A 25,483-nucleotide genomic window follows, 5' to 3' on the forward strand; every position below is an offset into this window, starting at 1 on the left:
TTTTGACTTACTCCCTCCGATCCTTAATATAAGAAAAGTTTTACTTTTTAGATTCATTGAATAATTAATATATTTGACTTTAAAAATAGACCAAATACATCAAACATTCTATAAATCTAAAAAGTAAAAAAAAAATTATATAAGGGATCATAGAGGGAGTATTACATGACCCCTCCAAAGCTACTAGCCTAGGTTTTTTTCACATAATTATTGCTAAGGGCCTAAGTTGGCCACCTAGTCCCCCAGGCCATGTGTTGGGTCAGCCCTCACATCCTTGGCATAAGCCCGCATGTTTGTACAGCACGGTTTACTAATCAAATTTAATATAAAATTTATACCTTATCAAAAAATAATTAGTAATCGAGATTAAGAGAAATTTATATACACCACTAATATTATTTAAATCATCGAAACGCTTTTTCTACAAAGACAAACCGTTATGGGTTAACTTCAAAGCGGACAATTTCTTGAAGATGTGGACGTGAGGTCAGGTCGGAACATTGGCGTCGTCTATGGGAAACGAACCCACCCATGCTCGTGGTTCAACACCCTTTAGCTTCTAATTTGCCTCGATTGGGGCTATTGTTCCAGATGCATCAAAATAGTCTCACATCAATTGATAATTAAAGCTAAAGGTAGTTTATATACACCACTCACACCTTTCAAACGATGTAGATACTATTTCTATAAAGAACAAAATCGTGATGTATTAACCCTAAAACTGACAATCTTTCGGAGAGAAAATTAATATATACTTTAAAGACGCATGTTAAAATACTTAGTATAGTCTTAAAAATCATACATTAAATCATTTTAAAATCAAAAATTTATTTTTCGGAAAATGTTAAACAGTGCCCCTAAGGCCCTGGTTAAACATTCTAATATGGAAATTTTACTTTGAAACTTGTGCATTTAATACTTTAAAAACATAAAAATTCATCTTTGTAGCATTAACTTTATCTTTCAATTTTCATTTTTAGTATGCTTAACAAGTATTATGAGGACACTGTTTAGTATGACCGTTATTTTTCTTAATTAAAAACTTCCATTATATGAAACCAGATTCTCTCTATGGTATAAATACATTATTGATTCTATAATGTATCTAAAAAATCAACATTTATATATATATATATATATATATATATATATATATATATATATATGTATATAATCGGAAAGAGTATACAATTTCAAATTTCAATGCATATTTTGTAGTAGTATTAGTATATACTACTACTACTAGTATGTATGATTGAGTTTCCTTCCCTTTTGAGCAAAACCCAAATCATTTAGAAGCACGTTGCACGTGGAATCTTTCTTTCTAACACAGTTTGGAGTTGAAGAGACCGCACGTGTAAAGATGGCTGGCTGACCGGCATATACGGGCAGTTGTTGTGGGCCCGTAAGACAAGGACAGGTGAGTCAGTAGTGGTAACGCCAGCAAACAAGACCAATACATAGTGGGTCCCATTCTTCATTGTCTTTGTCTGCTTCTCGTTATCGTGGGTCCCTTGCCCCGTCAGCTCCAGGTTTGCTCTTTTCAACCCTTTACTCACTCTCGAAACTCATTAATAATAGGAGAATGTTAACTTGTGCCCTTAAAACATATGTTAAGGAAGCAAAAATAGAAATTATTAAATGTTAATTTGTGCATTTTGACTTTTGAAGCATTAAATTTCTTGTATCATTAAATGTTGAATTTCTATTTTGGTATATCTTAACATGTGTCCTAAGGGCACATGTTAACAAGACCCTTAACAATATTACTTCCTTCGTCCCAAAATAAATGATCTATTTCATCACATTTACGTTTATTAAAAATTATAAAAGTCATATATTTTAAAAATAATTATCAAGATAAATCAAACAATATCTCATACGTTAATATTTGCATGTATAATATTAATATAAAAATATGGTCAAAATAAATGTTATGAATAGTACACCAACTCAAAATCAGATCATTTATTACTAGTACTCCCTCCGTCCCAAAATATAAGCAAAAGTAGGTCAACAAAAGTGAATGTATTTGGTCCTAATCTTTAACCAAATACATCAAGTTTCTTTGACCAATATTTACTTATATTTTGGGACGGAGGGAGTACTCTCTAATGAGAGGTTACATCATTTTCTTCAACTTCTTAGGTGATTAATTTTTTATTTATATTTGTTAAGTTCCAATTTCTAGGGGAAGTAGCTTGGTCAAAAAATTGGAGTAAAAGTTATTTTTATTTGAGCATTGAACTCAAGATATTTATTTTTTAAGTGAAGTCTATTAAACATTTGACTGCAATTACTTAATTGATAATTAATGTCACTAAATAGTATGAGTTATGTTAATTAGTGTTTTTAGAGTACTAGTTAAAAAATTGCATTAGCAACAATAAATTGATTCAAATGGTAAGAGTTTTGGTCCTCTTAAGTATGTTGTTAGAGGTTCGATTTCTGATTCGTTTGTAAGAAAAAAATTCAGTTAAGAGGGGAGAACGCATTTTGTGTGTCCCACAAGTTTCCTGATAAAGATTAATCATCGCTAACGATGGTGAAAACTTCGTACTAATATCATGGTTATAAAAAAAATTATATTTAAATTTTTTTTATTAATATTTTTAAGATGTTAACAGCATAAATTTCAAAATAACTTTCCCATATTTTATTCTAGCATTTTCCATAGTATATTTTAGTTTTGTTTAAAATAACTTCAAATTTTAACAATTTACATGGATATCTTTAAATTTATTATTAAGTGTACAAGAAGTAGAACAATAATTTTTTTTTGACAAAACAAGAACAATAATTTTAAAAAATAAAACAATAATAGCAACCAATCATTATCTCATTAAATGAGGTTAAATAAATGATTGAATAATATCATAATGTTCTATTATACTTTTTTTTCAAATTATAAACAAAAAAATTGTCAAAAAATTGAAGTATTTTATTGAAATATTAAATTAAATATAGCAACTTTCTTTCATCCATTCAAGGTCTGTTTGGTATGATGAAAAGAAAATGAGAAAAAAAAAATTACGCAAAACAATGAATGAACTTGGACTATTTATGTTTATAAGACACAACACAAGAGTATCTTATTTTTATCCAACATATTAATCTCTAGATTTTTATCCACATAGCTTCTATCTATTTACCGGATTTGGATCTCTCCAATTTTCCCTCATGTTTTTTCTCTTTTTTCTTAATCTAAAGGTTGATAAATTACAAAGAATAAAAAAGAGAAAAAATTAACTATTGAATTAATAAAAATGAAAAATTAAAAAACATGAGAAAACATTAGAGAGAATCCAAATCATTTAAACCTAGATGTTACCCTAACTCTCTTTTGTTATCATTTCTAATTCCATCGTCTAATCACACATCCAACACAACACCATCATCTTTGTTACGCGTAATTTATTTTCGTGTTGGTTCTTTACGATCCAACACTATGTCGTATGTCCCATACAACATTGCCAGTCTTACATATGTTTTAAAAAAAAGTTATATCCTTCAGCCACTTTCTTATCACATAAAACACCTGAGACTCCATCCATTTCAACCATCCAACTAGAACTTGATGGTTTATTTCTCCTTCTAATTCTCAGACGTTTTAATTTGTATTATGGACCCAATATACATAAACTTTGTAACTTGCGATATGATATATATATATATATATATATATATATATATAAGGTTCATTTTGTTCCTCCTAACCAATATCTACCATGTTATAGTCTCTGATGAGATCTCATTTCATTCCTTCATTAAGTTGTAGAAATAATTCTTCCATTTATCCTAAATCAAAACTTTATCTTCATCTTTTATACACTTCACTTGATCCAAGTTTCTTGTCTTTCTTTTCCGCCCCTTAGCATGCCCATATATAGAATTTTCTCCCTCCTTGGTGCCTAAGTATTGAACTATATATATATATATATATATATATATATATACTCCTTCCGTTCCAAAATAAATAACTTAATATTGCTTTTGTATACTATTCATATGATCTACTTTGATTATATTTTTCTAATAATATATACATGTAAATATAAGCATATGTGAAATGTTGTTTAATTTGGTTTGTCTCGATGACTGATGAGCTTATAGTGAATAAAATATCTGATTAGAAGGAAAAATGATGCGTTATAAGCTATAAGCTATAAACTCATAAACAACTTGAAATAGCGTTTGAAAAATAAGATACTCCAAACAGAATTGTTGATGAGCTTATAGTGAATAAAATACCTGATTAGAAGAAAAAATAATGCGTTATAAACTATAAGTTATAAACTAAGCAAAAATAACGTTTGAAAAATAAGATACTCCAAACAAAATTGCGTTTGAAAAATAGCATTTAATAATTAGTAAAATTAACTATAAACTTTTTTTAAGAAACGTTTACTAAACAAGTCTATTTTAATTATATGAACTTATAAGCTATAAGCTGAAACAAAACTTTAAATTATTTTTTTTCTGCTGTTGATGGAAACACTTAATTTTTTTGTTTTGTTTTTTATATCATGGAAACACTTAGTTTTTGTTCGGGAGGAGTAGAAGTTGGCAATTAAATAATCCCACTATCAAATGTCTATTGCTTTGTTTCAATTCTTCTATAGTAAATGTGTGAAGTATGAGCTGGGGAAAGCAACTGCCAAATAGAATTGCTGGGGCTGTACACTGCATTTATATCATGAGTTTATTTGATTTTTATGGTATGGGAAAAGATGCAATCACATTTTTGCCCTTCCACCAACATGAATTTTGGACATTCTCAACTTTAAAAATCTCTATAGATTATATTTACAATATTTTTTTATTGTTAATTATGTTTTATATATCATTTAAGTTCAGCCAAATATTAATTTTGTTTTTTATTCAAAGTCTAATATTTAAGGTATAATCAAAGAGTATAATTAAGGCAATTGACTGTTTTTAATATTTATATATATTGGACTCACTTAACATTGTTTTTAACCCATTTGAGATATGTCTCACTTGAACTTACACAAGTAATAAAATCTTCTAGGATGATTCATTTTGAATTTTTTTTCATCAAATAGCCTAATGGTTAGAAATTTCACTTTAAAGATGAATAAATGAAGTGTCCAGTGTTCGAACAACGACTCCTGCACATATAATATGATATCTCTACCAACATAACTAAGCTAAACTCATGGGAACATTTTGAACATCTTTAATTAGTTTAAATAATTAAGATGTGAAATAATTCATAGATATATCGATATATCTATGAATTATTTCGCTAAATTCATTATACTTTCTTTATAGTAATCCAAAAGAAGAATTGAACTCATCTGAATGTTATTTTTTATATTAATCGATAATAAAAGAAAACATTTTAGCACTAAAGGAGGATTTCATATTTTCCGTATGCTATCTAAAAAATCAAAAAGTAAATTGATTCATTTTGTCAAAAAAATATTGTCATAATTAACCATCTTAATTTAATAAAGTATTAGAAGAGTCATAATTAACCATCATATTTTAGAGGGTGTGATATTCATAGTATATATTAACATTTATCGTAAAGAACAAATTCATATATTGCTGTTGTGGTAAAATTGTTTACTTATACTTCACTAATAGTTCACCATGAACAATCCTCAATTTTTCTCATTTGCTCTTTCAACCCTTCACTTAATAGTTTTCACTCAAAAACTCTTTAGAGAAAGCTTAGATCTTTTCTCCAATGATTTTTAACTACTCAAGTTGTTTATTATGTTTCCTAATCCTCGACTCGCACCCGAAAATCTTAACCCTTAGCGTTTTGTTTTGTTTTTTAAAGAATTCTCTCTTCTAGTGATGACCTGACTCGATCAAATCTATAAGAAAAAAAATCTATTTTATTTTAGAACCCGACAAAACTATCTCATTGCGTTCAAGTGAGACACACACAATATCAGTATCGTGTTTAAGACACACACAATAGTTCATGTATAGTTTTTGTAACTAAAATTAATTCATGTGTCACTTCATTTAAAGAAATAAATACAACTTATATAGTTCCATAGAAAAATAAATAATTACAACTATAAATACTCCTCTAGTCATTATTATAAAAAAAATTAAATTTTAGATTTATTAAAATATTAATGTATCTAATTTATAATATTAACTAAATACATCAATAATTCAATAAACGTATGTAAAAAAAATTATAATAAATAAATATTTTAAAACATGATAATTAGGTAAAGATGTTCTCACTCTAAAAAAAAAAATGGGCAACCACTTGTTTCTGTCCTTACAAAATTAGCTAAATCTTCTCTGTACTCCAGTAATAATAGATCCTTTGGGAAAGAAAAAAAAAGTATAATAGAATAGAACCATATTCTAATAAATCTAGTATTTTTTATTAAATGGACACCATTATTAGTCACAATAATGGATCCATTGTTTTTTTTTTACAATCACAATTATAGATCCATGTATAGCTTCTTCTTTTTTTAATATGAACTCATATTCTATTGGACTTTATATTAAATAAAAAAGTCCAAGCATATGTGTCAAAATGTCATATGAATAAAAATAGGAGAACGTTAACATGTGCATATATGGCACATGTTAAGGTAGTAAAAATAGAAATTATGCTTTAGAATATGTGCATTTTAACTTTTCAAGCATTAAATGTCTTGTATCATTAAATGTTAAATTTCTATATTAAGATACCTTATCATGTACCCTATATGCACATGTTAACAAGACCCATAAAAATAAGCATATATGAATAAAACCATGCGTCATATACCTCTTTATTTATTTTTTATATGACTTATATTATTACTTAGATCATAGACCTCACATGCAAGTTGTGTCTTATGAGACATACCAACCAAGCAAAAGAAAGATTCTTACTTCATTGTTTTTCCCCATTCATGTCACCCTTTAACGTAAAGGCTTTGCATTTGATACACTCGCTATGACACCAAATCTTAATTAAAATTGATTTATATTTTAACATTTCATCATTTCCTATGTGCCACGTTCTGTTCATTCGTGTTAAGCTAATGAACTTAGTGTATCATCTAATAATTAAAAATTTGTTAAAATACAAAAAGAAAAAGGATTCCCGTGCCTAAAGAATAATAGTCCAAGTGAAGAGAACCTAGTTGAGGTTTGAGACAATATGATTTTATTTAAATTCTTCTTTCTTGTTCTTTTGCTATTTGTTTGAGTCATTATTTATTTATGTACTATTCTTGTTATGAGTAAAAAGCAGCAAATTTATGGGGTGTAGTAAGAAGATATTTTTTAAGATACATATGTATGCTTTTCATTATTTTTCCGCTGATGTAAATTTAGATATTGTATTTAAAATTATGAATCCTCTTGCCGAGGAAAAAGCTAAATATTGTAGTTAAAGTTGTGGTTCCTTTTGTTGATGTCAAGTTAGCTAAAATTCTACGATGTATGCCTTCATATCAGCTGAATGTTTTACGATTTTAGGTTCAATATTTAACTTCGTATTAACAAGAGAATAACGAGGAACATCGTGTTTAAAGCAGTGTAAACAACTTAAGAAAAAAAACTCGGTGAAAATAGGTTTTAGATTCTAAAATTCAAATGTAATTTTAAATTATAGAATCAAACATGTAAATTTATGGGGTGTAGTAAGAAGACATTTTTTAAAACACATAATATATGTAATTTGGATATTGTATCTAAAATTTTATGTTGATAGATGAGTATTTCAAACCATGCGTTTGAATCCTAGAAACTAAACATATAAAATGAAGTTTGGATTCTAAAATCCAAAAAAAAAAAAAAAAATTGAAATTTAAGTGATGCGAGATGTGTAGGTATAAAAGAAATTAACTTGTGTTAGAGCATCCATAATGGAGATACTCATTTTTTAGTACTTAACTGAGCCCAACGTGTATATATCACTTATTTATAATTTTTTAATAATAATAGCTAATAAGTATTCAATCCCTCCAACCCAATATCTCTTAAAAGTTCTAAATAGATCCTACCAATAACACATCTGACCAATAACTATACATATTTATAAATGGGAGCCACAAAAACAAAATAGGTATTAATGCTTATTGTAGAAATAATACCTATTAGATGCTCAAATGAATATTGATCTAATGGTAGTACCTAATAAGTACCATGAGTACCTAATAGATACTACACCATCGAATATATGAGAAGGGACCCCATAGGGACCTCCTCTCATTCCATCCATGTCCGGACACAAATACCTAATAATAATGTGATGTGGAGTGCTAGCAACTCTCTTTTTTTTAACACTTACTCAAATCTTTATGCACTTTGAAAATAGGTTCACATGAAGTGTTGAGACCCCTATAAATTTTACTACCAAATTAGAGAGCATTATTGTTTACGTTTCTTGTTATGAGGTTTTTGAATTCTAAATTATTTTTTCTTTCTTTTATGTGCACTTGCTTTCGTATCTCAAAATTAATATTTTTACTCAATTATATAAGAGATGTAATGTCTAAAATTACGTGATTAATTAAATAACGCAATTGGACTGTGAAATACTCTCTTTCATTACTATTATAAATAAATTTAACTTTTTTTAGACATTGAAAAATAGAACTTGAACCGTTTTATATATAAGAAAATTTTTGTCTTTTAGATTCAAGTTTATGTATTTAGATAATATTATAGTCTAGATACATCAATTTTATAATGAATATAAAAATTAAATTTTTTCTTATATATAAGATCGGAGAGAGTAATGTATAGTATATGATCCATTATGAACTAAATATATAGTTTTTCTAATATACCAAAAAAACAAAATTACTTATAATAGTGAAAGAAATGAGTAATACAGCAGTAACATAAAAAAGGCCAAATATTGAAAAGGTTGGGGAAAGTTCTTTTGGAAAAAAGTGCAAAATGCATCAACTGGTCCCAATGGCTTTAACTTTCAAGTTTCAATCTCATGAGTCATGACCTATGAAAACAGCCATTGCCTTTATTATAATTTTATTTAATTTTCTCTCATATTTATTTTTTCAAAAAAGATGAGTTAATATATGGCCCAAGTGTGGGCGATTCTGGTACACCATGAATGGTAAAGCACTTGGATGGTCCCTACTCGTCAAGCTCTCATCTCTTAACTCATTACATGATTGATTTTATTGAATAAAAGACAAAGTGTATAGACTATTGAATTATACTAGAAACACCTATTTTTAAAATATAAAAAAATAAAAATAATGACACCATTTTTTTTTTTTGCATAAATCTTATATTTAAAATAATTCTATTCTAATCATATTAGATAATAAACTTAAATATTCTTTTAATTGAAATTTGAACATTAATTTACACAACGTAAATCTAACTTTTTCTAAACACAATTTCTATTGATTTTTACTATTTTAATTGAATTCATATTATTCTCACTATTTCATACATACGCTCTTTTATTGAATTTAAATTATTCTCACTATTTTACGTGGATCTACATACTTTTGTAAAATACTATTTGAATTTCAACTAATACTATTTTAGGCTTACTAAACTTTCAATAAAAAGATATATATGCATCCATAGAAAGAAGGTATTGCGAAATATATATATGAGCTAATTTTTTTTATCAGTAGAAAAAAAAAATATATATATATTCTAATGTCTAGTTCTCAAAAAAATAAGATAGTTATAAATGAAAAATCAGAAATATTTTAATTTTTTAAATATGTGGCATCTTTAATACTTTAATTTAAGGTTCAATTTTTAACCGTGCATATAAAAATGTATTTATCGAGAAAAATAACTCTCTAAATAAATTGGTTTTGACATTTTTTTTTGCATTCATTGTGAATATTGAATTAAATAAATAAAAACTATGCATTTAGCTACATTATTTACAGTAAATAAATAAAAAAAAACTTGTAAAGTAATTAAATAAAAAAAACTTTTAAAAACTACAAAAAGGTAATTAATACTATTTTAGTATATTCTCAATCTTCCTTAAATACTCCCTCCGATTATATATAATTAAAATTCTATTTTTTAGATTTATTGAAAAAGTGATATATTTAGTCATTAATATATACTAAATATATTATTTTTTGAATGAATCTAGAAAGTGTTTTAATTATTATTTTTCAATAAATCTAGAAAGTAATATATTTAGTCTTTAATATAGACTAAATACATTATTTTTTTAATTGTAGTAAATGAATAAATTGTTTTAATTGTTTTTTCTTTTCTTTTTTTGGTACATTTTTTAATTGTTATTTTTTTCTAATTAAGGGAAATAATAATATTATTATTATACAATAGAAGGCCCCATAAAGAAAACAAATATTAAAAGCTCATGATTATAGAATACCTTTATTATATTACTATTATACTTCTATGATTATAGAATACCTCTATTATTATATTATTATTATACTCTATACTATGCTATGTGCTCTACCCTATACCGTCCAATTTTTCTAAACCTTTCATTATATAATTCCCCATTCTCCTTCATTTCTGCTCCCTGCTTTTTCCAACTCCTTCTCTCTTAAACTCACCTATGGCTTCTAACTATTCTTTCTCTTCTTCTTCTTCAATTCCTTCTCCAAAATCTAGCATGTTTTATTTTGGTGGAAGTGAAGATTTCTATGATGAACCTCACTTCCTCCAAGCTTGTTCTCTTTGTAGAAAACATCTTGGCCTTAACAAAGACATTTTTATGTACAGGTTAGTTCATAATTCATCACCTCAATTTAATTATAATTCATATTTTAGTCACACCCCATCTGAAATCTCTACTTTATATTCATAATATTAATTTTTTACACTTAATTTTCATGTGGGATAAGAACTATAGTCTTTTTTTTTACTATATGCTTTTGACTTCAATTTTCAAGTACAAGATTCATTACGCAAGTAGACGGTGAGATTGGTGTTCCTTAAATTAGCCGGTCTTTGGATCGGATACTGAGTTAAAAAAAAATACAATATTCATTGAATAATTCAGATCTAAAAAAAAATCATTTGGATGATTATATTTTTTTTATTTTATTTTAATTATGTGTATGATTGGAGAACTTATTTTGTTGATGAGATTTGTTTGATTAAATATTTTTTGGAATTTTTATTTTGCAGAGGGAATACACCATTTTGTAGCAAAGAGTGCAGGCAAGAACAAATAGAGATTGATGAGTGCAAAGAAAAAAGCTGGAAAATTCCATCCAAAAGAAGTGTTAGAAATTCAGAAACCAATCAAAATTCTAAAAATAATAAGGCTGTAAGATCAGAATCAGTTGCAGTGGCCTAAGACATGTATGAGTGATGAAAAAAAAAATCCAAATTTTTTGAAAAACATGAAGAAGTGGAAAATTAAGAGTAATTAATTTCCATGATGAAAGATTCTGATAAAACAAGGATGAATCTTTGCTCTACCTTTTGTAAAGAAATTGTTGGAGTTTCATGAGAGATAGAAAAAAAAAAACTCAACAAGGAATTTTGGCTCTTTTTTTTTTGTTTGTGTTTTTTATTTGATCTTTTTATTATTTTTTTCTCATATTTAATCTTTCAAGTTCTATGAGAAAAATGGATCATATATAATATGATGCTGTTTAATTTTCCATAAAATTGAGGTAACTAAAAGAAAGTATCAAAGATACTTTATGGAGGATCTAGATGGAGTGAAACTATGTTACATCATTTCAATGGAAAAAATATATTCATTTGAAAAAAAATCCATTGGTTACTAAAAAAAATGGAATTTATTGTAAAAAAATTGGACTTTATTCTATTAAAAAAATGAATTTATTTGCAGCATCAAAATCTAAATTTTAGGACTTCCATGATCACCGTCCTGCTGTTCATAATATATAAATGGAGGGAAGGGAAAATGATGAAAAGATAAAAGTTTTTTTTTTTGACACAAAGATAAAAGAAAATTTTAAAAGTGAGTTAATTAACCATTAAATTATTTGACAATTTTTTTTATTGATAGCTACAAAAATCTCGGATCTATCTATTCATTGGTAGAATCTAGAATCTAGAATCGATATTATCATAAAAAAAAAAATCTAGAATCGATACATGGAATTATGACATGGTAACAAATTAAAATTGGGTCAATAAAACCAGTCAAATAAATTTAAGACCTTTCGTAAAAAAAAAAAAAAATTTAAGACCAAGATCTAATTTAAGCACAAAATCAAAGGACAGGCAGATTAGGCTTAGTCCAGTTGCATCAAACAATATTGTTCCTCAAAACTATCGATTCTCCAATGTCACTCAATGGATCTTCTTAGTTCTTACTAGTTTATTTGGAAAAGACAAAAATTGGAAGGAGAGAAATTTGAGGAAGAGAAGTAAATACATAAATAAATTGCCTGTTCGGTGTGTGTGAGTGGTACAATGTTTTTTTTTTTTCTCGATTAGAGAGATATAGTTGATAGACGGAATGAAAAGTTGTTAAAAACTCACGCACACAAAGTGGAGTGACAATCATTGACAACATAACTCCTATGTAAGAAAAATCAAATGTTTCATTGATACGAAGATTAGTCTCATAGCAAGTTTAAGGGTCTGTCTGATCTACAAAATATAAGTAATGGATATAATAATACATGACATAATAGCACAGAAGACAGAACAAAGCTTAAAATGTTATTTTTGTATTTTAAACAAGGGTCGTGCTAACATGTGTCTTAAGGGCACATATTAATGAGCTTAAAATGGAAGTTTTGCATTAAAAAAAAATAAGATTTTGACTTTGTAAAAGTTGAATGCACAATTTTTTAGACTAATTTTTTATATGAAGTACCTTAAAATGTGTCTTTAGGGCATATGTTAGCTTTTTCCTTTAAACAATTGTGCAGAAGAAAAAAAAGTTGTACCGTGCAGATACAATGAGAAACAAAAATTTTAGTTTTTGTTCAATACCTTAACCTCAGTTTGTCCAATCCGGGTAACAATTTTAATTACAAACACAATACAACTAAAATTATTTTATCTAATCTTTTATTTTTAACGGATCAAATACACTATAAAATGCGGAGATAACTAAGATTACTCAAGAAGAGTTGAGAGTTATGGAATCACCAAAATAGCCTTAGAATTGTTTAGCGTTGTATCTTAAATTAATTAATAATATTATAAAATAGTTCTTTGAAACATTCAAATTATTTGATAAAGACATGTAGATTTAATTTATATGTTACTATCAATGTTAAAAAATTACACAATAAATTCACTGTAATTTCCAAATCATTAAACTCGTTTGCTTTTTTAATTATAATAATTCTGAAGTCATCAAAATAGTTGGTTGATTCGTTGACTTATATAACTCTCCCGTATCATTTCATAAGAGACATTTCACCTTTATAGATTTATTGAATAACTAATATATTTAATATAGACTAAATTATAGACTATATACATTAATTATTCAATGAATTTAAATTGTCACTATCATGAATTATTTTAAATTTCAATGATTTCTCTAGATTGTTATCAATCAATATCAATAATTAAATTGTACGCCCCTATCATGAGAAACATAAAATAACCTCATATGAAAGAAAAAGGCAAAGAAAATAGGCAAAATTACTAAAAAGTCTTTGATAAAATAATTGTATATAACTTTATGTGGAGCTATCAATGTCAATGTGGGTTAAAAGCAACAAACAACCATCCCATATGCTTCAACAAGATTGTTGAAAAAGCACAAAATGAGGGCGCCACTCTTGTCTAATTAATGAAGAGAAAGTAGATGGGAAATTTAAGTGAAAATACAATTGATATTTTTTATCACAATTTCGAAAGTTAATCATATACTATGTATATATAAGGGATATATCAAATGAAAATAGTGTTTTATTGTGAGAGATAAGATGATAAAATTGTGGCCCTTAGAGCATAGAACATAATTGGTTAAGTTTGTAAAGTGAATAATAGTTGAATTATAATGTAGTTAGTTCCTTTTTTTTATTTATTTTGCCATACAATAACCTATTTTTTTTGACGATATACAAGAACTTTTTGGAAAATACATTATGAACTTTATTCGCAGGGACAAAAATGAAATCTCAAAGGTATTGGAGTCTTGGAGAGTGTTTGGGGGAGGGTGGATTTTTCGTGAAAATCTGAAAAAGACCAAATGAACTAACTAGAAATATATTTTCTCTTCGGGCCCCTCATGTATTTTTTATACCCCCCAATATTCCAATTTTGCCCTTGATAAAAACTTCGGTTCGCAGAAACCGAAGTTTTTTCTAGTTCAAATTCAGGAAAATTTCGGTTAACAGAAACCGAATTTTGTTTTCAAGGCAAAAAAAAATCGATTCGTAGAAACCGAAGTTTTTATTGAAGGGCAAAAAAGTAAAATCCAGAGGGTGAAAAAGAACCATGGGGGGCCTAAAGAGAAAATATCAACTAGAAAGGGTAGTCAGAAAACAAAGACAGAAGCCCAAATCATAGGCCCAAGTTAAGCTGGCCAAAGAGAATGATTTTTTCTCTTCCCACCCACATATTTCTTTGTACCCCTGTTTTTCTATTTTTACCATTATATAAGAACTTCGGAATGCGTTTTTCGAAAAAAAAATTAGTTCCAATTCGAAAAAATATTCGGAAGACGCGTTCCAAAATTTTACACAAGGGCAAAATTGGAAATTCGAGGAGTAGAAAAGAAACACAGGGTGAGAAGACAAAAATTCGAAGAGAATGACAACAAACTCATCTCAGTGGGTGGATGTCTAATAAAAAACTCATTTTACTTTTGAAAATTAAAAAAAAAAACTAAGCATTACCCATATCTATTTTACACAGATAGGAATAATTTTCTTTTGTTGATATTAACACAGATAATTAATCATATTTCACCTTGTAGATATATGTGCATATATTCTAAAAGAAAATGTTATGTTGTGATTTTGCAATAAAAGATGATTTAATACACATATCAGACTCTTTTCTTAAAATTATATAATCAAGTTTTACTGGCTAACAATGGAGGCCAAATATTATTGTATGGAACATGGAGACCTCATCCGATGGTTTGTTGGGCTAATGGTTAATATTTCATTTTATTATATTACTTGGTAACCGAAGGACCAAGATTCGGTGCAATCACAAGTCGGTGACTGTATGCGGTTGTGAAGTTTTTGACCGTCTGATTTTGATGGTACTGTCCATACTTTAGCATCAAAATTTATATTAAATAAAATCGAAAACAGCTGTCTGATGAAGATATGATGGTTTTGATCTATTGACTGCATCTAATCCAACCCTCAAAGAAGACTTAAGCCTGAAAGAAAAGGAAAACAAAAGAGAAATTAAGCGCGGAGTACAAACTCCAAAACATTAACAAAGAGCAGATGACTAATTTTTGTAGGACACGACTCAAAGAACATCTAATGAATATCACTATCACATTCCATATTAGCAAGAGTATTGATATGTACAATGGTTGCATCCATAGTACGAGTGCTTCAGTGTTAGGGATAAACGAATGCCTTATGGTTGATTCTCTCGCCGGATAGACAGATCATGGTCCAAATATCTTCGAAAGGTTATAACTCGGTCAAAGCCTGATCCGATATATAAACTTAATATGATAGATAAAATATATATATATAAAAAAGCTACAAGTTATATACCATAAAATATTTAGTTCACATTCATACTAAACAAAATATATGGCTACTCAAAAAAAAATAAAAATCATTAGTAATGTAATGTTGCCATCATTCTAAATCTATACATAATCACATAAAAATTTCATGCTTTGTTTTATATATCAATCATTCATCATTGCTCAGAAAGGACCAAATGGATTATGGAAGTAATGAAACTATGTAGACACATTGGCCCTAAGTTGATGTTGGATCATAAACCTTCTTCTACTAGAATCTTCCACATGTTCACCAAGTTTTGCAAGATGTTCCATCCTCTTTCTCCATAACTCAGTTGAGCCTGATTGATTTGTCTCTTCTTGATGTTCAGCTGAATCATTTTCAGATACCTCAACGGCGTTTACCTCGTTAGGTTCATGTTCTTCTTGTTCTTCATCAGAAGATTGAATTATTTCCTTCAATCTCTCTACCACTTGACTCATTGGAGGCCTATCTTTCGAGCTTTTTCGCAGACAATGATCTGCGAGCTTAGCAATTTTTCGCGCTGCGTTAATGGAATACTGTCCTTCAAGTCTTGGATCCATTATTGTGTCGAACTTTTTGCTATCATGAGGGTAGTTCTTCACCCATTCCAATAGTTTTTGTTCTGTTTTCGGCCTGTGTCTTGCCAATGAACGCCTACCGGTAAGTATTTCGTATAGAACTACGCCGAAACTCCATACATCACTCTTGGCTGTGAGATGGCCTGTCTCAATGTAATCTGGAGCGGCATAACCATGTGTCCCCATTACCTGACATAAAACAACATTTTGAGACCATGGTTATCGAACTGAGATTCAAACCGTGAATCGAAAGACCAGTTTTCATAATAATAGTAAATAAAATTTTAGCATAAAAAAAAGTCATAAGTAAATGACAAAAAGAGGTGGCTGGCTACACTAAGTTTAGGTAGTGATTCATTAGAGCGAATTGGTATTCATCATAGTGATTCAGGATTCAATATTAGATTCAAGTTCAATTAGATACACACTAGTGATTCATAACGATTGAGTTCAGTTTTGTATCAAATCGAGAGATATACCTCGCATGTATTGTAAGATACTGATAACCATGTTTGAGACAGCTATCAATGCAGATCTGAATTCCAAATATAATCAAGTAGTAAATGATTTGCTTATGCTCCTAAACTCGGCCAAAACTCTAAATCCATTTCCTCTACTATACGCAAATTGAAGTTAAGGAATATTGTTTTGTAAACTATCATTAGATGATGTGCAATCTATATCATGGAACTCCAAAGTATCTTTAAGGGGATTCGCAGGTATCCTATTGTAGCTAGCTTAGAGAAAATAGTGGGGTTCGAACCTACAACTTAGTGCCTACACACGCTTTGGAGTAATTGCGAAATCATTTTCATCAGTTCTGCTCTATTTGTTGCTGCATCCTCATCCCACAAACATTTTATCCAACAAAACTAATGATAGGTACCAGAAAGGAAAAGTTCATTCTCATGAAATTTCATGTATCTAACCAAATAGAGTTATTGTTGCGGAATGCGGAGGATCCGCAGAAAATTCCAACATAATAGCCTCCAGTATTCAAATTCTATGAGAACAAATGCAATAAACTAATGCAAAGTGAAAAGGCCAGTGATTAAATATAGGGAACACAACACTTACAGCAGTTGAAACGTGAGTATCTCCAGCTACTGGTCCCTCTCTCGCGAGTCCGAAATCAGAAAGTTTTGGCTTAAAATTTTCATCCAGTAGCACGTTTGAGCATTTAAAATCGCGATATATCACCTACATCAACACAATACAAAATGTTAAAAGTAGAGTTCAGCAGAACATGTAATAGAAGATGTAAATGATATCTAAACTGAGAAAAACAACTGAGTGATAGCCAATATTTCCATTAATAATATAGACTGCAGTGATGTTCTATTAACATGTGTTTATATACTACGGTCCAATTTACAATACTACCCCTGTACCATACCTTCCCTCGAACAACCTGCTCACTAATCAGTGAACTATGAGTCATACGCAACCAAAACATTATTTTTCTAAATGGATTTGAGATTTCATGTATCTTAAACGTAAGTTTCAACCATTAATATGATATTGAACTTTAAGCTTATTCAAATTCTTAAATTTAATATAGTTATACATTGCAATGTTATGGACTAATTATATAATTCTTAAGTTTAATATAGCTTATTGTGATAGGCAACAAAAAACATTATTTTCTCAATGGATTTGAAATTTCATGCATCTAAACATAAGTTTCTGCTATAATTATGATATTGAACTCTAAGCTTATTCAAATTCTTAAGTTTAATATATAGTTCTACATTGAAATGTTATGGATTAATTCGTAATTCACTTAAAAAAAACTTAAATGAGTAGGTCTAGGCATGTGAAGGGAAGCAGGGATAATATATAATCATTCATAATGAAATAATTAGAACCTGGACTTCTAACTCTTCATGGAGATAAGATAAGCCTTGAGCTGCTCCAAGTGCAATTTCAAGTCTTGTTTTCCAAGGCACAGGATCATAAGCTTTATTGAAAAGATGAGCTTCTAAGCTTCTATTAGGCATATATTCGTACACGAGTAATCTTTGGATCCCTCTCTCACCATCCACAGCACAGTATCCAATAAGCTTCACAAGGTTTGGATGATCAACAACACCAAGAAACTGAACTTCTGTCAACCATTCCTTATGACCCTATATGACACAGAAAAACAAGCATGATAAGGAAAATAATAAACGCGGTGAAGCAAATCTCTATCTACGAAATTCATTGCAAGGTAAATGAAGAATCTTGGATACATGAATGGAATTCAAGTTTCAAAGCAGTTTATGCACATCCTTGATGATAATTGAAACAATTGAGACATTCTTAGTTTAAAGCGGCCTTAAACTTTGTTTCTAAATCTTGCAGACTCTAATTTAAAGCAGATAGGTGCAGACTCTAATATCCACAAACAAGAGTTCAATGGCCTGATTTTTCAAAAACGAGACTTTCTTCGAAAAGAGCGCCAAACAATCTGTTGTTTCTAATTCTTAATACTAGACTAAGATAAGCAAGAATATCAATGTAGCACCAACACTTCATATGAAAGGTGTGTTTTGAGTCTGAGACCGAAATGACACTGAAACATGCGATGAAGCACGGACACTGACACGTTGACATCGATAATAATTTTGAGAAAATGACACAATTCAATGTAATTATAAGTTTCGGTGTCGTGTCAGTGTCCGACAGAGGGACACACCTAATCCAAGAAGTGATCGTGCTTCATACAATTACTTTCAATCACTTCTATTTTCTCAAACTATTACTAGTGTTTGTGTGAGTGCTTCATAGAAGAATAGCGACTCTTATTTTGTAGAAATAGCTAAGATATAAAAAAGCTATAAACTACAAAACTATTACATCAGTGTACGTAACTTTACACTAACAGTAAACAAGAATATGCAATAATCATATGTTTGTTTGAAGCATTCTATGACAAATGACTTCCAAAGATATTTCATGAGTCTCAATCATACCTGCAATGCATCCTTGTTAAGTCTTTTGATGGCAACTAAGATAGGATCACCATTTCCATCAACAGGTTTAATTGAACCTTTAAAAACACTTCCAAATCCACCTTCACCTATCTTAAGAAGCCTATTGAAATCACTTGTTGCACGTTTAAGCTCGGAGAAAGAAAACACCCTCAAATTATGACCCTTTTCCTCATAAAGTTTTGGTATACCCCTAGGTGAAGAGGTAGATGAACAAGAAGACTTTGTAACTCTATCAGATCCTGAAAACTGATGTTTCTCTTGCCCTTTTAGCTCAGGTGCTGATCTTTGACCCCTACCCTTGTATTTGTCTTTGAAAATGGAAAAGCACTTCATTTCACACAATTTAATCAGCTATGATTCTCATGTACTGTCACTAATCAACCTGCAATCATTTCAACAAATCACAAAAACAATGATTATCAGAAATGTCATATATGTCAGCTCAACATAAAAGTTTAACCTTGTAACCTCAAGAGACGGAATTCAAATGGTTTCTAATCACAGACACTCCTCAGTGTAGGACAAGCGTCGGTGTTGGACACCTACACGGCACCAACACTTATGCTTACACTGACTTGTATCATTTTCTCAAATTATATCGGTGTCGACGTGTCAGTGTCTATGCTTCATGTTCGTTGTAAAATAGTCATGCAACATTAATTAATACTTTTTTTTTCTTTCCTTTTTCAAATTATTTTAAATGATTATCAAGAACAAAACATCATGATACAATTTCCAACTAGAAAGAAAAATACAAACTTTGAATACCCCATATGCATCTAAGATCCAAAAATGGTAAAAAAAAAGTTTGAAACTTTATGCAACCCAGTAGAAAATTGAAGAATACAAAATACATAGAGGATTAACAATGAAAACCCATATGAAAATTTACATAAAAAAATACAACTTTGCATACAAAAACACTTACAAAAAAAAAAGCAGAATATGGTAAATCACATGAACAAGCTTCAGAAGGAAAAACAATTGAAGAAAGTTGAAAGTAAAGTGAAAATATTGAAATTCTTACACATTCTAGAGGTTTGGTTGTGATATGCACAACATGAGAAAGTTGATATTCACGTTTATTATATGCTTTGTTTTTTGTTTGTTTTCTTTTTTGGTACTGTTTGTGTCACGGAAAATGAAAGAAGTAGGAAGAAAAAAACAGAAAATTTGTGAAGTTTATGTCTTCTTTCATTGATTGACAAAACCGCCACCTCTTTCCTTGTATCTGTTTTTGTTTGGTTAGTCAAACAGGACTGCGTTGACCAATTAATATCTTAAATACTACTCCGTCCCATAATATAGGCAAAAAAAATATTTTCACACTTATTAAGAAAAGTAAAATATGATAATTTCAAGGTTGACTTTTTGTGTGTTTGTTGAAATAAGTTTCATGAGAAGATGTAAAAACAATTTTTATTGGTTATTGATTATGGGGAAAAGAAGAGAGAGAGTAAATTAAGTAAAAGTTTATCATGAAAATGATAAAAGTTAGTTTTTTTTGCTTATAATTTGGGACATGAAAAAGTGATTTTTTTTGCTTATAATATGGGACGGAGGGAGTAAATTGGTTGAACTTGAGTTGGACATTTTTCATTTTTTTCTCTTCAAATAATAAATTTAGTATCTATGTGGTGAAGGGTCATACTCATATTACATTCTCTTGGTTGGATTTGAACAAAATACCATTTGTTAATCCTAAACTTAATATTGGATTTTTAGTTGTTTTTATTTTTCTTTCTTTTCGAAGTAAAGAAAATATTATTAATCAAACAAAACGAGAGATTACATTGCCTTTATCTTTTTGGATAAAAAATAGGATATAATAGGAGATATCATTGATCAATTCTTTGTTGGGCTCAAATTCGGCCCATTTTGCCAGTTCATGGGCTGTCTGGTTAGCCTTTCTTCGAACCCACCCAAAATATCAGAATTTGGGTTGTCTTTGAGAAAGAGCTTGCATCGCCGCACAACACTCCCCCAGCTTCTTCAAATCTCATCGTTTCCCTTTACAGCTCTGACTAAAGTTTGCGAATCTAGCTCAATGAACACGTTTCGTTCTCCCATCTTCTCCATCCAATCTATCGCATCGATTAAACCCATGGCTTCTCCCGTCACAACATCCGCAATCCCTTTGTGAGCCCTAGTTGCAACTCTGACGGTGCTTCTGTCCTACCGTCTTAGGACCAAACCTGTCGACCAATGGCCATCACTGCTTAGGTTTCTTTTTTAATTAGTCTAATGACTAGAATTTTGTTTCAGAATGAATAACTAAAATATTAAGATTAGAAATTCAAATCTCTCTTACACTCCTGGCTCATCTTGGTAGTTTCATCTCTAACTAGTTCTAATATTTTCGTTGATGTGCGGATATATATTCGTTATTTGGTTATGAATCAAATATTATAAGCTCCTTTAAGTATATGATATGATATTTCAACTGATTGAGTTTTTTTTTTTGAAAAATCAACTTAATTTTTAGGAAAACAACATTTATTAATAATCAGGTTCTAAACTTAATTTTGTTCTTTAGTTGGTTTCCATAGTTGCATTCTCTTATAAGTTGGTTTTTCGAGTTCGACTCCTGATAGAAAATAATTCTTAATTAGATTTTATTTACCTTACGGTCAAACTTTATATTATCATACCTCTTTTCTTGACGACTAGAAGGTTAATAGTAAAAAAAAACTAAGGTCAATGCATACTTAGTTTACATGTTGGTTTTCAACTGCATTCTCTTAGTTCAATTCATAAAATTTGAATTTGAAACATTGCTAAAGAAGTTTAATTTCACTAGAATTATAAAGAGATGTTTGCAACTAAAATATCGAATCATATTTGTAATTATATTCCCCTTCATAGCACAGATATCAATTGAAAGAAGAAAAAAAAAATAGTACTCCAGCACTAGTATATATATCTAAATCTAACCCAATGGATACGTTTAGAATTTAATACTATAATCAAACAGAAACCGTGTTTGAAGTTGGTGTTGAACATATACATTGCTTGAAGTTAGCTTGCGCCACAAGCCAATGGTATATGGTAGCTGCAGTAAGAATAATGTAGGCTAGAAGTAACACTTGCTTAGCTGGCAAGTTTGTTACAAGTTTGTTACAAGTTTGTTGAAGTTAGTTCAAGTTTGTTAGAGCTAGTTCTTTGTATATAAGCCAACTTCATGTATCATTACATTTGATCAATTCAATAATAAAGAATCCTTTTCTTCTTTGCTCTCTAATTTGCTTTCATTATGAGTTTGTTACTCATCTTCTTCAAGAACTTCATGATGGTATCAGAGCTCTTCTGAGCTCTGCTGCGCATCCCTCTCGTTTTTCCTTGTTTCCGTTATGGCTCGCGGTGGTCACAACAACACCGCCGGTGGCAGTTCAGTCTTGACATACACTGAACCTTCTAACAATCCCAGCGACATATACTATGTGCATCCTTCTGATGGTCCTAGCACGGTAGTGGTGAAACCGTTGCTCAACTATTCGAATTATCAAGTTTGGGCGCGTTCTATGCGCAGAGCACTTGGAGGTAAGAACAAATTCGAGTTCGTTGATGGTTCCATTCCAATTCCTACTGATTTTGATCCGAACTTCAAAGCTTGGAATCGTTGTAATATGTTAATTCATTCATGGATTCTCAATTCCGTGGATGAATCTATTGCTTCGAGTCTTGTTTTTCTTGAAAACGCCATTGACGTTTGGAATGAACTCAAAGAACGTTTCAATCAAGGCGATTATGTTCGCATTTCTGAATTACAGTGTGAAATCTTTGCTCTTAAGCAAGATTCGCGTTCAGCTTCTGAATTTTTCACTTCACTCAAAGTTCTATGGGAAGAACTTGAGGCTTACATGCCTACACCTGTGTGTTCATGTCCTATGAGATGCATCTGCAATTCTGGTATTCGCAATGCAAAGGAGCAACATGAAATCACGCATTCCATTCGATTCTTGACTGGCTTGAATGAGCATTTCGATCCTGTGCGTGCTCAGATTTTAGTGATGAATCCGTTACCTTCTCTTAACAAGATTTTTTCTCTGGTACTGCAATTTGAGAGACAGTATAATTCCACACATCTAGATGAATCTAAGGTACTCATCAATGCTAGTGATTCGCGTAGAGGCCAAGGCAGAGGCCGTGGCGCTGGTGGTTATTCTCCAAACAATGGAGGCAATAGGTCGAACACCTTTGGTGCAAAGACTAAAGAGTGTTCTTTCTGCGGAAAATCTAATCATGTTGTTGAGAATTGCTATAGGAAACATGGTTTTCCTCCTCATTATGGACGCAATTCAGTTGCAAACAATGCTTCTTCCCAAGCCTCAGAAGAAAGGGAGGATAATGATGACACAAAGAGTATTCGAGACAGCAACACTGATTCTTCTTTTGGCTTGACAAGGGAAGAGTATAATCAGTTGGTTAACTTGCTTCATGCTTCAAAACCAAACAATTCCAATGCCTCCTCCAGCAAGGTGAACATAGCTAGTGGTCATGTCACCTCAGGTATAACAAATCTTGCTTATTCACTCACTAGTTCCACATGTGCACAATGGATTGTTGATTCTGGTGCAACAGATCATATATGTTCTTCTCTGAAAAGTTTTAGTTCATATAAATCCATACCTCCTGTTCATATCAAGTTACCTAATGGTAATGCATCTGTAGCAAGATATGCTGGAACTATTTGCTTTTCACCAGAATTCCTTGTGCAGCAAGTTTTGTATGTTCCAGATTTTAATTTGAACCTGATTTCTGTGCCTAAACTTTGCCTTGATAATCAGTACATAGTTAGTTTTGATAATGAAAAATGTTTGATACAGGTAAGGAAGAATTTGAAGATGATTGGTTTGGCTAACCTTGTGGAGGGATTGTATCACTTGACCATACCTGATCAAAACATACCTTTCACAGCTTCAACTTCCATTAATGCCTCATCTCAGCTTCCTTCACCTCATCACATACCTTCTGCAGCTCTTTGGCATTTCAGGCTGGGCCATCTTTCACACAATAGATTGATGGAATTACATAAAACTTTCCCTTTTGTAATCCCTGATAATAATTCAGCTTGTGACATATGTCATTATGCTAGACATAGAAAGTCAAAATTTACTCTTAGTAACACTAAAGCAAATAAATGCTATGAATTGTTTCATTTTGATATTTGGGGTCCCATTTCTACCACTTCTGTTAATGGTCACAGATATTTTCTTACAGCCCTTGATGATTATAGTAGATTCACATGGATAATATTGTGTAAAGCTAAATCTGAAATACCTAAACTTGTTCAGTCCTTTATAAACATGATTGAAAATCAATTTGAATGTCATGTTAAAACTATAAGAACAGATAATGGACCAGAATTCTTAATGCCTGCTTTCTTTGCTTCCAAAGGCATTATACATCAGACTACTTGTGTAGAAACACCACAACAGAATGGACGTGTTGAACGAAAGCATCAACACATCTTGAATGTTGGTAGAGCCCTTCTTTTTCAATCCAAACTCCCTAAACAGTTTTGGTCATATGCAGTTTTGCAAGCCACATATGTAATCAACAGAATTCCCAGTCCTTTGTTAAACAACAAATCTCCATATTTCCTTCGTTTTAATAAACATCCTGATATGAATGAATTGAAAGTTTTTGGCTCATTATGCTATGCTTCCACTATCCAAAATCATAGAACAAAACTTGATCCTAGAGCTAGAAAATCTGTTTACTTGGGACACAAGCAAGGTGTGAAAGGTGCTCTTTTGCTTGACCTCAACACTAAAGCCATTTTTCTCTCTAGAAATGTCACTCACTATGAACATATTCTACCTTACCAAAACCCTAATCCTACATTCCATTGGGAATATCACTCAGATTCTGCACAATCTGATGATACTCCAACAACCCCATTTGTTGATGTCATTGAACCTTCACACATTCCATCTGCCACTCCATCCATTCCTCCCATCATTGACCAACCTTCACCATCACTTTCTAACCCTGACACTGGCACCAATGATCATACTGCAGATCATGGTGACACTGACCCTATACCTAACAATGATCATCTGAGAAGATCCACTAGACCAACACATAGACCAACACACTTGTCTGATTTTGTTTGCAATCTCTCTACAGGTTCAGTACAACCATCATCTCCAGGTATTTCTTATCCCATCTCTCATTTTCATTCTTGTACTAACTTGTCTGCTACTCATAGCAAGTTTGCATTGTCCCTAACCACTGATGATGAGCCAGTCAGTTATCACCAAGCTAGTATGCAAGAATGTTGGGTTAAAGCTATGAATGCTGA

The 25,483-nt window shown here is 30.4% G+C and overlaps 2 protein-coding genes across 3 annotated transcripts; one reads left to right on the forward strand and one right to left on the reverse strand.

The window, feature by feature from the left end:
• Positions 1-10,431: 10,431 nt before the first annotated feature.
• LOC123884583 (FCS-Like Zinc finger 3-like) lies at positions 10,432-11,601 on the forward strand. The gene is made up of 2 exons (XM_045933708.1): positions 10,432-10,704; positions 11,113-11,601. The coding sequence occupies exons 1-2, from the start codon at positions 10,538-10,540 to the stop codon at positions 11,282-11,284; spliced, it is 339 nt and encodes a 112-aa protein (XP_045789664.1). The 5' UTR covers positions 10,432-10,537; the 3' UTR covers positions 11,285-11,601.
• Positions 11,602-15,593: 3,992 nt separating this feature from the next.
• On the reverse strand, positions 15,594-20,423 carry LOC123885876 (probable serine/threonine-protein kinase PBL19). 2 transcript variants are annotated; one of them, XM_045935217.1, is made up of 5 exons: positions 20,204-20,423; positions 19,156-19,558; positions 18,067-18,327; positions 17,276-17,398; positions 15,594-16,387 (listed from the first exon to the last, which is right to left on the reverse strand). In XM_045935217.1, the coding sequence occupies exons 2-5, from the start codon at positions 19,507-19,509 to the stop codon at positions 15,815-15,817; spliced, it is 1,311 nt and encodes a 436-aa protein (XP_045791173.1). In that variant the 5' UTR covers positions 19,510-19,558; positions 20,204-20,423; the 3' UTR covers positions 15,594-15,814. The 2 variants fall into 2 exon arrangements, with proteins under 2 accessions (XP_045791173.1, XP_045791172.1); XM_045935216.1 differs by having other exon boundaries at positions 20,105-20,387.
• Positions 20,424-25,483: the final 5,060 nt, after the last annotated feature.

The sequence above is a fragment of the Trifolium pratense genome, linkage group LG5, assembly GCF_020283565.1.
Source record: "Trifolium pratense cultivar HEN17-A07 linkage group LG5, ARS_RC_1.1, whole genome shotgun sequence".
In the NCBI taxonomy this organism is placed as follows: domain Eukaryota; kingdom Viridiplantae; phylum Streptophyta; class Magnoliopsida; order Fabales; family Fabaceae; genus Trifolium; species Trifolium pratense.